The 14,778-nt window shown below is 33.4% G+C and overlaps 1 protein-coding gene across 4 annotated transcripts in view; it reads right to left on the bottom strand.

Moving 5' to 3' along the window:
• Positions 1 to 2,785: 2,785 nt before the first annotated feature.
• The window catches only part of LOC149533034 (Ssu72-like family protein), a 47,252-nt gene continuing 35,259 nt past the window's right edge, over positions 2,786 to 14,778 (bottom strand). For all 4 annotated transcript variants that reach the window (XM_089804828.1, XM_089804827.1, XM_089804830.1 and 1 more), the window contains 4 exons: positions 4,200 to 4,569; positions 3,781 to 3,926; positions 3,313 to 3,431; positions 2,786 to 3,072 (listed from right to left, as the gene is read on the bottom strand). In XM_089804828.1, the coding sequence (XP_089660954.1) occupies positions 2,971 to 3,072; positions 3,313 to 3,431; positions 3,781 to 3,926; positions 4,200 to 4,414 (582 nt within the window). In that variant the 5' untranslated portion in view covers positions 4,415 to 4,569 and the 3' untranslated portion in view covers positions 2,786 to 2,970. The remainder of the gene's footprint in view (positions 3,073 to 3,312; positions 3,432 to 3,780; positions 3,927 to 4,199; positions 4,570 to 14,778) is intronic.

The raw sequence follows: 14,778 nt of genomic DNA, 5'->3' as shown, positions 1-14,778 counted from the left end.
ACCCTAGTGTTGAGGTCAGGGAGAGTAAGCCTAGAATCCTTAACTTACAACACTAAACCCATAGGCTTAAGAATTTGGTTTAACTTCATAGCATGGAATTTATAAAATAAAAACAATTTCAAGCAAATAATTCCAATGTGCCCCATTCTAAAATAATATTTAACAATAAATGATAATAACATAACTAAAATATAGAAATAAACATAAAGGTAAGTATTAATAATACAATATAATATAATTGCGTATTAATAATACAATATAATATAATTGTGAATTAATATACTTAATCAAGGTCAAACTCCATCAGTAGAACAAGTTAAACTTAGGCAAGCGCCTATAATACAATGGTAAATTGTGAGCCTCTTATCTAGGAGGTTTTGGGTTCGAGTCTACTCAAACTTTATAAATAGTAATAATAGTTAATCAAAACACATAATAATAATTACCCTTTAAAATTTAACAGAGATTAGATTATATAAGCAAAGGTAAAACCAACCCAAACAATAGAGCGAAGAAATAAGGAGGACAAAGAAGTCTAACATATACAACTGTTTGTATGTTAGTCATGTAATATTCATTGGTTCAACTACTTATATGTAGCGCTTGTGTTGTGTCAAAAAAATATGTTAAACAATAGTAGGACAAAGATATTGAAGTACATTAATAACAATGATTTGAGAGTGATATACGCTAATGTCCATGAGTGAAAATTCAGTAATAAATGAAAATATTAAGCACCAAGAAGACATTACGGAAGTCACAAATGTCGTCCATAGTTACAACAAGAGATATAAAGAAGACTGTAGAGGGGAATTTATACATACATGGATTTAGATTATATGTATGGATAGTATGTACTTGCAAGTTCCTCTTAGGGCCCATTTGGTTGCAAGCGTAGGAATTGAGAATTAGAATAGAAAATTTGAATGAAGAATAGGAATGGAAAACTGCAATCCAATCTTGTTTATCCTTTGTTTGGTTATGCAAGCTTAAATTGGAATAGGGATAACTTGCAATCGGCGCCATTGGAAAATCGCTGAAATATTTGAAAATATTTATGAAGATGCAATCGACGCCATTGGAAAATCGTTGAAATATTTGAAAATATTGAAAACAAAGTTCAAGCGCTCACCCCAAGTCAAAGCAGATTTGAAAATTTAATCAAAATTGAGAAAGTTAAAATGAATGCAAGAATAGCAATTCTAATTACAAGTATTTTTTGGAATGGACAAAAGCTCATTTTGGGGTTAAAATGAGAATACGTTTTCCTATTCCACACACCAAACAAAGAATACAAATCATATTCTAATTTCCTATTCCTATTCCGGTTGTATTCCAGCAACCAAACGGGCCCTAATCACTTGCTAGTACAATCAAGAGATTAGAGCATTTATAGAGTAGCAAAGTACTCTGGTCACATGTCAAGGTAGTCTGAACATGGGTAAAAGCGTTGAGGGAGCATACTTATACATCATTTTTCCACCCTGCTCACACTAATCCTACCGTCTTCTTACAGTTAGTGATTAGGATACTGATATAGAATTAGGGGTGTAAACGTGCACTATATAAATCAGTGATTGTTTTCTTAATCTAATTTAGATGCATAGTATATATGTTGATCATGGTCAATCGACGAGTTCTTGGTAAGAAATATTACAATACAGCTAAATTTACATTCAATCCACATTCTAATTGGCAATTATAGTAAATATCGATTAGGGACATTACAATAAATGTCTCGACTATAGGGTGCATTTAAAAAAATTATGAAGATTTCAAATTTGCCATAGATGTATTAAAATTTAAGTTTAATCCTTTACACATGGATGGGTCCAACATTGTTCTCGAATATCCTTCAATAAAAATAGTAAAAATGATGTGAAAAAAGTTTATCAAACTTCGGAATAAAAGTAAAAAGGTCTCACTGCAAAAAAAAACTACACATAAATGGATACCAGGCAAAGTAAGATGTAGCGAGTTCAGAATTTAATAAAGACCGCATAAAGAGGACGAACGTGAGAAAATTAACAAAATAACAAGAGTAAATGATAAATGACAAGTCTCTTCACTACCAAGAAAAAAGTTTTTAAAAAATGTGGAGAATCAAACATACTTCTTATGTTTAGAAAGGAGTGCAGACCAACTTCAATAATCAATGACGGCACACAAGAAATTAATATTCAGGATATAAAGGAGTTAATATTTAGGGTATAAAGCTTATTTTGGCCGTCACTGCTTGCTCAACATTTTTAGTAGCAATTTGTGGAGCTGATGACCCCATGATTGCGGATTTTTGTTGCTTATTTTTTAGCAGCTATTCAAAATATAATGTTTGAATGAAATTTTAATAATAAGAATTATATATTAAAAAATTTGAAATAAAATAGGAGGCAATAAAGGAGAGAATAATTTGCAGAGCCATGTGTCATATTTCTCAATAAGCAGCGGCTGCTTATTCCAACCCCCCATTTATCATAGGGATAGATTTCAATTTATCATTTTCTCACCATTAAAAAATGGCATGGGGACTAAGAATTAGGATATCAGGACACCTGTTTCTTAGTAAAGCACTGGAGCCATATTGAAATCCCTTCAAAACGATTCTCTCCGGGTTGGATCAGATACATCATACATCATAATATTCACCCGTCAAAGCTATTGTTTGTTGATGCAATAGGTAGATTAAAAAGCTGAAAAATTCATTCCATGTTTCATTAGAAAACAGAAAACCACAAATTGCTTCCATATAATGATTAGCGACTTGAAACAAAACATAAGAAATAACTGAACCGAAACTCTGAATGATTTGTATAAATATTGCATGACTTCCAAAATCCACTCGTTACAGAGTGAAAATATTCCTCATTCCCATGTAGAAACGCCTGCCAGATTTTCTTTCTTAGTGCATTCCCCGATTTGTGAGTTAAAATAAGTTTTAACAAACAGAAACTTTTATCCTTTCAGAATTGGTCAGTAAAAGCAGATGGTGTATATAAGCTTCCGTCTGTGCTGCCTCTCAAATCTTATAACTATCTCATCTATGTCATCCTCCCAAGCATCAACTGCCTCAAGCTGCACACAAGAAGGTTGATTGAATTACTTTATTGGAATGCAGAGATTAAATTCCAGACACACCCGAGATTCAGTCTCAGCTGTTGCATGATAAGCAAAATAATGATGTAGCATGATATAGTTCCTACACCAGTAAGGAAAGTATATGATCACAAGTATCCACTATGCAAACTTTTTAAGGATGTAAAGTAGTAATATTGGGATAGTGCAATCTTCTCAGATAGTATATAAACATCTCACCTTCTGACATAAATCCAGTGCCAAACGTGCACCAGAAGCTGCTTCTTCATGATTATCTTTGACATCCAAATTGATCACCAATACAGTTTTCATTAAAATTTGATCTCTATTATGAAGGTCTGCAAGCATTGTAGAAAATCAAGATTAAGTGATAGAAATTAAACCCTAACAGTGTCCTTCCTGCTCTCATAATTCACACATTTTTTCAGACTGTCCATTAGTTGCAAAGTTTTGTAACAAACTCTAATATAGCTGTGAATTGTCAATCGCCTCCGAGAGACTTATCACAGAACCCTAATTAGTTTGAAAACTTAACCATAAATCATGAATACTCATGAATACAAGTTCTCTAATTAGAGAACTGTGAACGAAACAAGTCAAGCTCCATTATACATACATTGGAGCAAAGGTTTTGGAAGCTAATATAGAAACATGCATTTCAGAATCCACAAATAAACAAAATCCAACCTTCAATGACCATGTCAAACACCCTCTCTTCAAATGTGAAAACCACATCAAACGAACCATCAGCAGCATTTTCCTGCCACCGCTGTGGTGCCATTTTCACATTTAAATTCCGTTTAAGCATCTGCAGAAGTCCATTTCTCTTATATCTGTTCTTTGGTCAAGGGAACAGCTGGATGATCAAATCTAATCCATTAAATCTTAATATCAGTGATTAAAATTTTCAATTGTGCACACAAACACAATGAATTTTGCCAACATTAGTAGGGATAATGCTATGCTTAAACAAGTGAAAATTTTCAAAACCATTCTTAACATCTATATTATTAAAAGAGAATAGTGCATTTGTATTGATAACAAAAGCATGCTATATGATTCTTACAACAATCTTAGTATTATTTACCATAAAAAGGGTAGGATACAGCTCTGGATCTTTACGCTTTAGATCATCAAACATTCTTCGATAAGGAGTTCCAAATTCATATACATTGGGCTCCCTGATTGAAGGTCCGGGCAATTTCACATGGGCTCCAGTACCATAAGAACTTACATCAAAACCATGCTTCTTTAACAAAGCATGTGCTTCCATACTGCGATTCTGGTTTGATGCACACACCATAGCATGCCGGAGTCTCATTTTCAAAACAGCACAAGATCCAATAACTCTCCAAAGCTAATGAACAAAATGTAGAAATCTAGATAATGTTCTTGTCTAACTCATAAACTGAATGTCACACACAATAATCAGCCTCCCTTCAAGGTGATGGAGATAATTTCTCACTTTCACATTTCCTGAATTTATTAAAAAAAGTCAATTAGAAAACTCTTTCACGATCCTCTACACCAAAACCTTTTACCAACATAGTAAAGCTTCTTAAATAATCTGCATTTTCCTAACATTAGTTGCATACATCTGAAAAAATTGCTATCAACAGAAAGAATTCAGAACAAGATTCAGCCACCTGATACATATAAAGGGAACATGAAAAACTTTAAAAACATATTTAAGCCCAAGCGATTGAGCTCAAGTGGAACCAATTCACTGGATTCTTATTGTAGATATTCCAGTTCAAATCCCCATAAACAACTAATGTGGAGTTCTAAGTGGCGACTGTCTTCCACTGTAGATTTCTACTGGCGATATCTAAGATAAGGAACCAAATATTGTATTGCTCATAAGGAGTTATATATTAATCTCTGCTGGGTTAGACATGTTAATTTTACCCCAGAAATAAAGATAAACAGAAATCAGGATGAACAAAATAGATGCAAGATACATACACAATTACCCTCAAGAAAACCCTTCCAAAATTGGAGGGAAAAACCCACCCACACAACAAAATACCACTTTATTGATAATAAAATGTTCAAGTGTACAACATCTTCCACTTGATTCGATATATAAAACACTAAGTTGCCGGTTCGCAGTTCAGTTCCGGGTTCGGGTTCAAGAACCAGTTCGCTGGTTCGACAAAATTTTGAAAAGGGGTTTGGGTTCGTTTGGGTTCGTTAGTACAAAAACATGTAAAAAAAATATTTTTAAAAAAAAATATATATATATATATATATACATCTTTACGAAGCATGAGTTAGAATTAGAATGTAGCATAGTAGCATAAACACATTTGAACAACAAAAAACTTTAAAACAGCATAAACAATATAGTAGCAAACCACAGCGATCATTGGAACCCCTAGCGACTAGATCTCTTCCCTTTCATTTAAAAAATTCATAACTGTATCTGATTAGTTTATGCAGATCAACAGTAAGTTTTAATAAAAATTTCTTCTTTTCATAAATTTATTTACCAAACTCTTATTATGATTAACATAATCAATTGAACGTGGTTAAAAACTAATTAAATCTAGCTTGCAGAAGGTAAATCCCTTTGACCAGCTGAATATTCTTCAACCTCTTTGGGCACAATCTCCCAAGCACTGATCAACAACAGTAAACTGGAAAAAGACCATTCATGGAGGCCTCTGGATAACACAATCTGACGTCCCAGATTCAATATTCTTTAATACAATTTTTAATATACCTAGAGGAGAAATAATCAGCCAAACAGTGATAGACAATGTGGTAAGTAGCTGCCCCACTTGACCATATTCATGTGACCGTAACTTTCTTCTGCAGGGCAACATTTCCCAATAAAACGTTGTTTATTGTTTAGTGTTTGAAAAATTCATATTGCTACTCAAATAGGCCCTGAAATTCCTCGAAATTGGTCATGGTGGTCGCCACATGTTGAGCATCTTCTCTTGTGGGAGTCTCAAATTTAGTAGCATTTTGATTCAAATAGAAAGTGTTTTACAGCTAGGGATTACTCAACACTAAAAAACTGTGGCATTGTAATGCCTACCAACCCGGACCCAAGATGTATCAACATAAATTAAATTAAAACATGCTGTAATGTGGAAAATTTATATGTGGTTCTCCTGGGTTCGAACCCTGGTCCGAAATTTTATGTGGTTCTCTTGGGTTCGAACCCTGGTTCGAACCAAATCGAACCAGGCCTCCAAAAATGAACCCAGGTCGAACCGGACCAGAACCACGAACCGGTTCAAACCGGTACGTGGTCCGGAGGGGGGGGGGGGTACCCGTGCAACTTAGATAAAACATATAAAGAGGCTCTTCACATTACAACCGAAGGTCTCTTCAAATTCCTAAAACATGATTTTATTTTCAAATACAGCTTTTTGTATTTTCGTGCTTCAACGCATGTTGGATGACACATTAATATTACAATTTATCATAAATGTCCTTTTTCAGCTATAGGTGCCCATAATGATAATAACATCCATATTTCTAGAGATAAAGATATCTATCGTAGCTACAGTTCCAGCACTCACTCTTAGCAAGAGAGAACTTTAGCTAAAAGGTAACACAAGGCTGCAACCAAAAATGTCAATCATAAATTCTGATCACATAGATCCAAAACATAATTCATGAAATCACTCAACATGAAACAACTACAAGAATCAAAATCAGCTTTCATCAGAGACTTGCTCATCGTGATGCTGTGATGGAATCTCTCAACATGACAAACCTGCAAGAATAATAATCACAATTCATCACAAACTAGCTCAACGTGACGCTGTCATGGAATCTCTCAACATGACAAATTAGTAAAGTTTACAACCAACATTTTTATCACGGATTCTCTCAATGTTATACAGTCATGGACTCTCTCAACATGACTTCCAACTCCCATCACAAAATCTCTCAATGTGATGATATCATGGACTCTCTCTACATGACGCTCACTATGAATCTCTCATAAGTGAAAGAGTTACCAGGTTGACCTTATAACTATTATTAATTTCACATTAAAACACCTCATAATCAGCAAGGAAAATCACAGTTGAGTCTTGTTTCCAACAAGATTGTTTCCAACAAGAAACTAAATACCACAAACATTAGAAGCGTGTATAAGAAAGGAAGGGATACTATAAAGACTCCCTCTCAACCAAGAACAACTCCCTCTGAAGCTGAATATCTCCCTCTAAAGATCATTGGTGTTGCATTCCACAATCAATAGAGATTAAATTAACATCACCTTATCATGTAGATCAAACAAAGACTACTTTGATCAATGCAATAAGATTTTGTAATTCAACATCTCCCTCTAAAGATCAAAGCAACATTCTCATCCAGATTGCATAATCCTATTGCGTCACAGAAGAGATTCTGACTTGAGCCTCTACAATCAATGTACTACTCAAGGTATCAATATGAATTTACTATCAAATCTGATACATGCATAATAGAAAACTATAATACTCATCTCCAAAAGCAGAACAAGTAGACAAAATGTGCAGAAAAGTGCAGCTGCTTTACACACATCTCTAAAAACACACAGCTTGAGCCCTTTTTGAATTACTTTAACCAATGTCATGACATAAACACAACATCAATGAAACTGATGAAACATGCAAATATGATACTGAGGCAACAATAATAAGAATCAATGCCATGACGAGCACCAAGCAAAATCAAAACTGAGATCAATATCATTGTCATTGAAAAATCAGCAGCCTGCCAATACCCTTTGCTATTCTGAGAACTTCTGTTAGCCTTTTTCTGTGTAGAGATACGATCACACTCAGAAGAATATGCTCTAAACTGAGAGAATGATTTCAGAAGAAGCATAATGCCTCAACCCCTAATCATATCATGACCGTAAATTATGACCGGTAAACCCAGAACTTGCATGGGTGTCAGAGGAGGAATTTGTTCACCGTCGACCAAAACATGCCAAATTGTATCCTAAGAATATCACGCACATAAGCAATGATACTACCGTAATATGTGATTTAGATACTGCTAATAGAAGCACCGAAAAAATAACAACAGCATCAAACTCCAGCTCTGTGCGAGCACGTATATTTGTCTTTTTGTGAGACCAAGAAGAAGGTTCAAAGAAAACTATCGGGGGTAATTAAATCCTGTTTTCCCCTAAAACTGAGTTGTGAATAGACATCCGATGTTTTCCTACCATCCATTGAATGGAAGATCAACAAAGACACTTGGGCGGTCAAACACATATCCACCGCAAACATTAACTTCACCGGCCAACTCACGCTGGGAAAGAGGTGTTAAATAACAGCAGAGTTAGATTCTTCATTCACCAAAAACGAACCTCAGGAAGACACAAACAACCCACGCTCTCTTGTTCATTAAAATATGATATACTAAAGCTTGAAGAATTCAAGCACTTGTGAGGAGCTTGATTACCTTAAAAAATGAGCATAAACAATATTATTCCAATAACAAATTAAATGAACCAATAATTTTAACCATCAATTGAGAGGAGATAACAGAGCGGGGAGTATAAATGAATTGCTGCTCAATGGAGTGACCTGCATGCTAGATTGTGTCTCAACAACCACAAACATGTCTTGAGGATTTAAAAGTACAATGGATACCTGATCAAATTTCACTACTTTTCCTCCTGAAACAAGAATAACAAAAAAAAATCTTCGTTTGTTTTGCAAAATTCATACGATCGGGAATTTATCCATCTCAGTTAAAAAAAACTATACCAACAATTATTATAAAGAAAACAATGGAATCATTGAACCAATGCAAGAACCGAAGATGCATGTTACAAATATGCCAGCAAGAAGACTAAATTTTTCTTCTGCTCATCTTGAATAGATTCTTCAAGAATTTGGAGAGATTTCACCCGAGCGTGCATGGAGACAAGGGTAAACATCGTAATCGACAACATCCAACTGTTATCATGTCATCTTTTAAAACAAGCCACCTCAACACACTTAAAGCCATGTCATACTAACTGAGAAATGAGGAAGATAAAGAAAAATATGAAAGAAGCAACTCACAAAAGACCACAAGAGAACACCTGTAAATTTATCTTGATACTGCCAGAATGTCACCATTTAAAATAAGAAATCACAATAGATACATGAACTAGAGAAAAGAGACTTCCTTAAATGCTATTATCCAACCTAGCTCTAATACCAAGTTTACCTCAGAAATAAAGATAAACAACAATTAGGAAGAACAAATTAGATGCAAGAGACACCAGATTATCCTCAAAAAACCGTTAAAAAATTGAAGGGAAAAACCCAGCCACACAACAAAATATCACTTTATTGATTATAAAATGTTCAAGTGTACAATGTGTTTCGCTTGATGCGATATATATAACCTAAGTCACAAGGTTCGAGTTCAAATTCGAGTTCGCCAACTATAAAATTCGGATGAAGTTCGACAGAGTGGAAAATTCAAAAAAAAATTCGACATTAAATTCACCCTATATAAATTTAATATTTTAAAAATATAAATAGTATATCCATAAAATATAAAAATAGTTTAATGTTTATAAAATATAAACAATAAAAAAAAACTTTATATAAAGAAACATAAAATTTATAACTACTATAAGTATTAATAACATTTATTAAATTAAAATGAATTGTAATAATTTTCTAACTTTAGGCAAGAGCCTACAACACAATGGTAAATTGTGTGCCTCTTATATAGGAGGTCTTGGGTTTGAATCTACTCAAGTTCAATAATTAAATAATAATAATTAATCTTGACTTTGGCCTCTTATCGATCAAAAAAAAATTCTAACTTTTATAAATAAAAATTAATTAATTAAAAATTTATATTTTTTAATTTAATATATTCTTTATTTACTATCTAAATAAATATACTAAAATATTACATCTTGAATATCAAATATTTTTATTGAAAAGAAATAAAAAGTATTAATAATAAAGTTATTGAAGTGTAAATGCAAAGTTTTAATAAAAACAAATAAAATTTAATAATAGTAATATTTGATTTTTTTTAAAACTCTATTACAAAAATTAGAAAATAAGCATCCTTCAAAATTTTAAAAAACTACATACATCGCGATCGTGATAAAATTTCTAAGAAAAAAATTTGAAAAAAATGGTCCGACCAAAACAGAAAAGCCCAATAGTGGGTGCACAAAGATGCAAATGCCTTACAGGATGGGCTTTGTAGGCAAACGATATTAAGCCTTTAAGCCTTTGCAAGCATAGGTTTGGCAGATGCCGGTGGTAAAGAAAATTGAATGACTGGTGGGAAGCGTCGGGATGCCCACATCTAGATTTCGTTGTTGAACCAGCTCTCCTTTCGGACTTGTCTAGATTTGCAGATTCACGCACTATTGAAACCAGTGGATCAAATACCTCAACGAAAATACTTAACATTTGCTTAACAAAAAAAACTGGCCGACTGCTATGTGAATTTGACATGCATTTTTTCGAATTTTCTAGCTTTTTAAATTGTTCGCCGAATTTCGAACTCCATGCTAGAAATCCGGCTAACCTTGTGACATAGTATATAACACATAGAGAGACTCTTCACATCACAATCAAAAGTCTCTTCAATTTTCTAAAACATGACTTTTTTTTCAAATACAACTCTTCGTATTTCGATGAATCAATGCATGTGCTATGATACATGTCTCTATATTTTATATTATAATTTATCATAAATGTGAAATGTCCCTTTTCAGCTGAAGGTGACCAAAATGATAATAACGTCCATATTTCTAGAGATAAAGATCTCTATCACAGCTACAATCTCCAACGAGACACTCTTTTGAGCTATATTTGTAATCTATCTTCAAATATATATATATATATATGATAAAACTTCAGAATCTGTTTGATTTTACAATTAATCAGATAGTTCAGTTTACAATTCAAAATCTGTTTGATTTTATATTTGGTGCATATCTTCACACTTCCAGTTTAAGAAGGTTTAAAAGTCAGGTAAACAAAAATAGATAAGCATATGCATTAGAGATAAAGATGGGTGTAAACGTGCAAAGTTTTAAAAAGCTCTAAAATTCCAGAACTGTATCTTTGCTTAGCAAAAATATTTGCATTTATATCTGTCTGCCTCTATCCATTCTTTTTTGTACAAGTAGGGAACATTAATAATTTATCATATCTATAGGCTCAAGAAAGCATCTCTAAATCCTGCAAAGGAGAGCAAATACATAAAGTGCAAATAAAGGAGTGCAAATATGGAATAATTTATAAATTATTGTAGACCTCCAAATGAAGCGTGTCTTCTAAGGTTTTTTTTTCCCTAGTGTCAAAACCAAGTCAGCATGCCACCCTTTTGTAAACCTTTCAAACTAAAAAGAGAGCAACAAATGTACAAATCTTATTTTATTTCTCTGTTTTGTGTAGAAAACAATCTCACAATCTAAAGTGTTTCAATATAATCATTCAATCCAACATGGTGCCATTACTGATCTAAGGTGCTAAACTTTCCAATGTCAAGAGTACAAGGGGTATTAGATAAAATAATAGTTGAGTGCTGAATATTGTATATAAAATGTAATTAGAAATAGAGTCATGCGAGATGCAGGATACCTTAGTATGAAAAATTGAAAGGTCAAAGATCATTTGTAATTTATTTTACTAGCCATCAGGCTTTTTGTATCAGCTTTTAAGCCCAAAAAGTCCTTTTTCTTGGTTGGGAACTGTCAGCCTCCCAGCTTGCATGCTTTTCGCCACCTGTTCATATGGCTGCATCTGCAGCAGACAGATTGCTAAGCCCACCATCCCTCCATGTTTTCTGCATCAATTCGCAAATTGGAAGGTGTTTTTTACACGGCCAGAAACACAACCCTATAGGATTTTGTATTGGGTAGACTTGCAGACTGGATTTCCATTTTTGATAGATTCATGGCTTTGATTGCAATATCAGATGTTTTGACCTCAAAAGCAATCCAGTACTTAGACTAGGATATGTGTGTGTGTGCTGAAACCAAGACTGTAATCCAAATAAGATATTTTAACTACAAAAATGGTGCCAACTTTCCAGCTTAGCAAGCTGGAAAGTATTTTCTCTCTGTCAATTTGTCAAACAGAAGAGTCCAGTGGTAACAATCAATGTTTGGTTAGTTCCCACATTCTTTCTCTATTCAATATGGAAACTTTCTCTCTTCAAAATGTTTCTATTTCTCTCTTTGTTTGTTATAGAAACATTCTTGTGTATACTTGTATATATAGATCATTTATGATCTCTGTTTAATAACACATTCATTTTTTTACCATAACATGGTCTCAGAGCAAGTCGATGGGATTTCATAAAATTTGGCAGAATTTTTAAGAAAAATTCGAACCTCTTTTAATCAGGAATTTTTTTCCAAAAATTTTCTTTCTGTTTTTTAGAAATAAAAATCATTAAGTATTTTATGAAACTTTTGTGGTTCGTCTTCGAGGATTTTTGCTAGAAATCACAAGCTTGGAAAAGGGTTCTAACCCCGTGATTTCTTGGTTGCAGCAAAAGTCTCTAATTTTTAAGGGTTGCACGTACTTGCATGTGCTTGCAAGTTGCTTGCATGTGCTGTTTTACCATGCAAGTCTCGTGTTTTGCCGCTCTTAAAAAAATTTGATGGGTTTTCATAATTTTTCCCTTACAAAAATTTCTGATGGGTTTCTATAATTTTTCCCTTAAAATTTTCTGATCCTGTAGTTTGCAAAAAAGTGTGGGATTCCTTGGCACGTTTATAATCTTTTCCTTAAATATTTTCTAGTTGGGTTTTACAGTTTTTCCTCAAAAACAAAGCTTTGTATTGTTTGGTTTTGACTGATTTTTCACCTCAAAAAATCATATTAGGTTTTAATCAAATTTTCACCTCAAAAATTGTGTTGGGGTTTTGTCAATATTCTCCTCAGAAAACATGGCTTTTTGCAGTTTGTTTAGGGCATCATGCTCATTTGCAAAGTTTTGAGGGTTTGCCGATTTTTCCACAAAATTGCACTAGTTGTTCTCAATGTTTGTCTCTGTCTCCAGGGAAGAGCAGCTTCATTATCCAATATCAAGTTGAATATTTTGTGATGACTTTTGATAAGATGTTTTGCTGATTCTACGAGGGTTTGTGGCAGAGTCAGTGACATGTTCTCGTCTCATTTTGCAAAGCATTTTAAAGAAGGGGACGCCCTTCTCTATTCTTTTATGGACGAATTTTGGCTTCTTGGTCATTAACAATTTGTAGATCCAGAGAGGGTCTCAGCAGCAACAAAAATTTTGTAGAATTTGTGACCAAAAGACAACTGTTAGACAATGACTATTATGGGGGGTATTAGAGTATTATAATGTTTCTTTAATGGTCATCTTAGTTACTCTTTAATTTATCAGTTAGACAATAACCATTAAGGGTAGACCATTACTACAGAAATGCAGAGCGGGTTCCCCTACAATTTTTTTTTTTTTTTAAATTAGATTGACCATTAAGGGAGGGTATTAGAGTTAAATCTCTCTATTTTTGTTTCTCTCTTTTCCATAGATTTACTTCTATTTCTAATGGTCACTCATTTTCTATGTTTCCATATTCTCTATGTTCAATATGAAAAATTTCTCTCTTTAGAATGTTTCTATTTCTCTCTTTGTTTGTACAGAAATATTCTTGCATATACTTGTATATATAGATCATTTATGACCTTTGTTTAATAACACGTTCACTATTTTACCATAACATGAATCAATAACAAAGGCTTCAATTGGAGTTCCTAGTGACTCCACGGATACTTAGGGATCTAAGTTGCCGGTTTGGATTCTGATTCGGATGCAGGTTCGACATTCGGGTTCGAAATTCAATCAAAAATTTTGGGGGCTGGGTATGGGTTTGTTTTAGGTTCATCTGTACAAGATTTTTTTTTTTTTTTAATATATATATGTAAAATTATGCTACAGCAAATAAGTTTATACACCACTATATGAAGTGTGGGTGTGTTTTAGAGTTGGGTCAGTTGGATAATAAATTAGATTATATTTAAACCAAAAAAACTTCTTTTCAATGTTGAAAATTAGCCTCATAGTGAATTGAAGCAAGTTCTATTCTTATATGATTGATATATATGTGTTGATAAAAGTTTGAAGTGTAAGGTTGATTATGATTATATTTATAGATAGATAGATAGATATGTATAAATATATAAATATATTATTATTATTATCATCAAAACATATATATACATAAAATTCATATTACCTTATGTTAACCTTGCCTAAGTATCGGTTCATAACAAAACTGCAATCTTTTAATGTCTCCCGTTAACAACTTGTATATGCGAATCATACCCACGTAGGATCATGACCCTATGTGGCATAGCCACGTAGAGTCATGCCCCTACGTGGGTGTAATGTCCCCACTTGCTGTCAGCATCAGAATTTCAAGCATTAGCCTAATATTGGATCCTCATAGGCTAATGAGGATGGTTAGAGGGTCTTTTGAAGATTGATTCATCTCCAACATTCAGGGATTTACGGATTTGGCCTTCGTTCGATATCATTTGGGCTTCATTTGTCATACTTACTATGTATAGTAAGTCAGGAGTGATAGAGATGGACCCTTTCTATTTTTAGAAAGTGTATTTGGTCACATGGGGAATTATGAGGAGAGATTCCTATTTCAAACAGCATGGCAATCAAACAAGTATTTCAAGAGATATTAAAGTTCAAGTGACTTAAGTGATT

Source organism: Cupressus sempervirens, chromosome 10, assembly GCF_028749045.1.
Source record: "Cupressus sempervirens isolate cs-2001-9-10 chromosome 10, ASM2874904v1, whole genome shotgun sequence".
Classification (NCBI taxonomy): domain Eukaryota; kingdom Viridiplantae; phylum Streptophyta; class Pinopsida; order Cupressales; family Cupressaceae; genus Cupressus; species Cupressus sempervirens.
The sequence above is the reverse complement of the archived record's forward strand: the minus strand, read 5'-3'. Positions and strand labels throughout refer to the sequence as shown.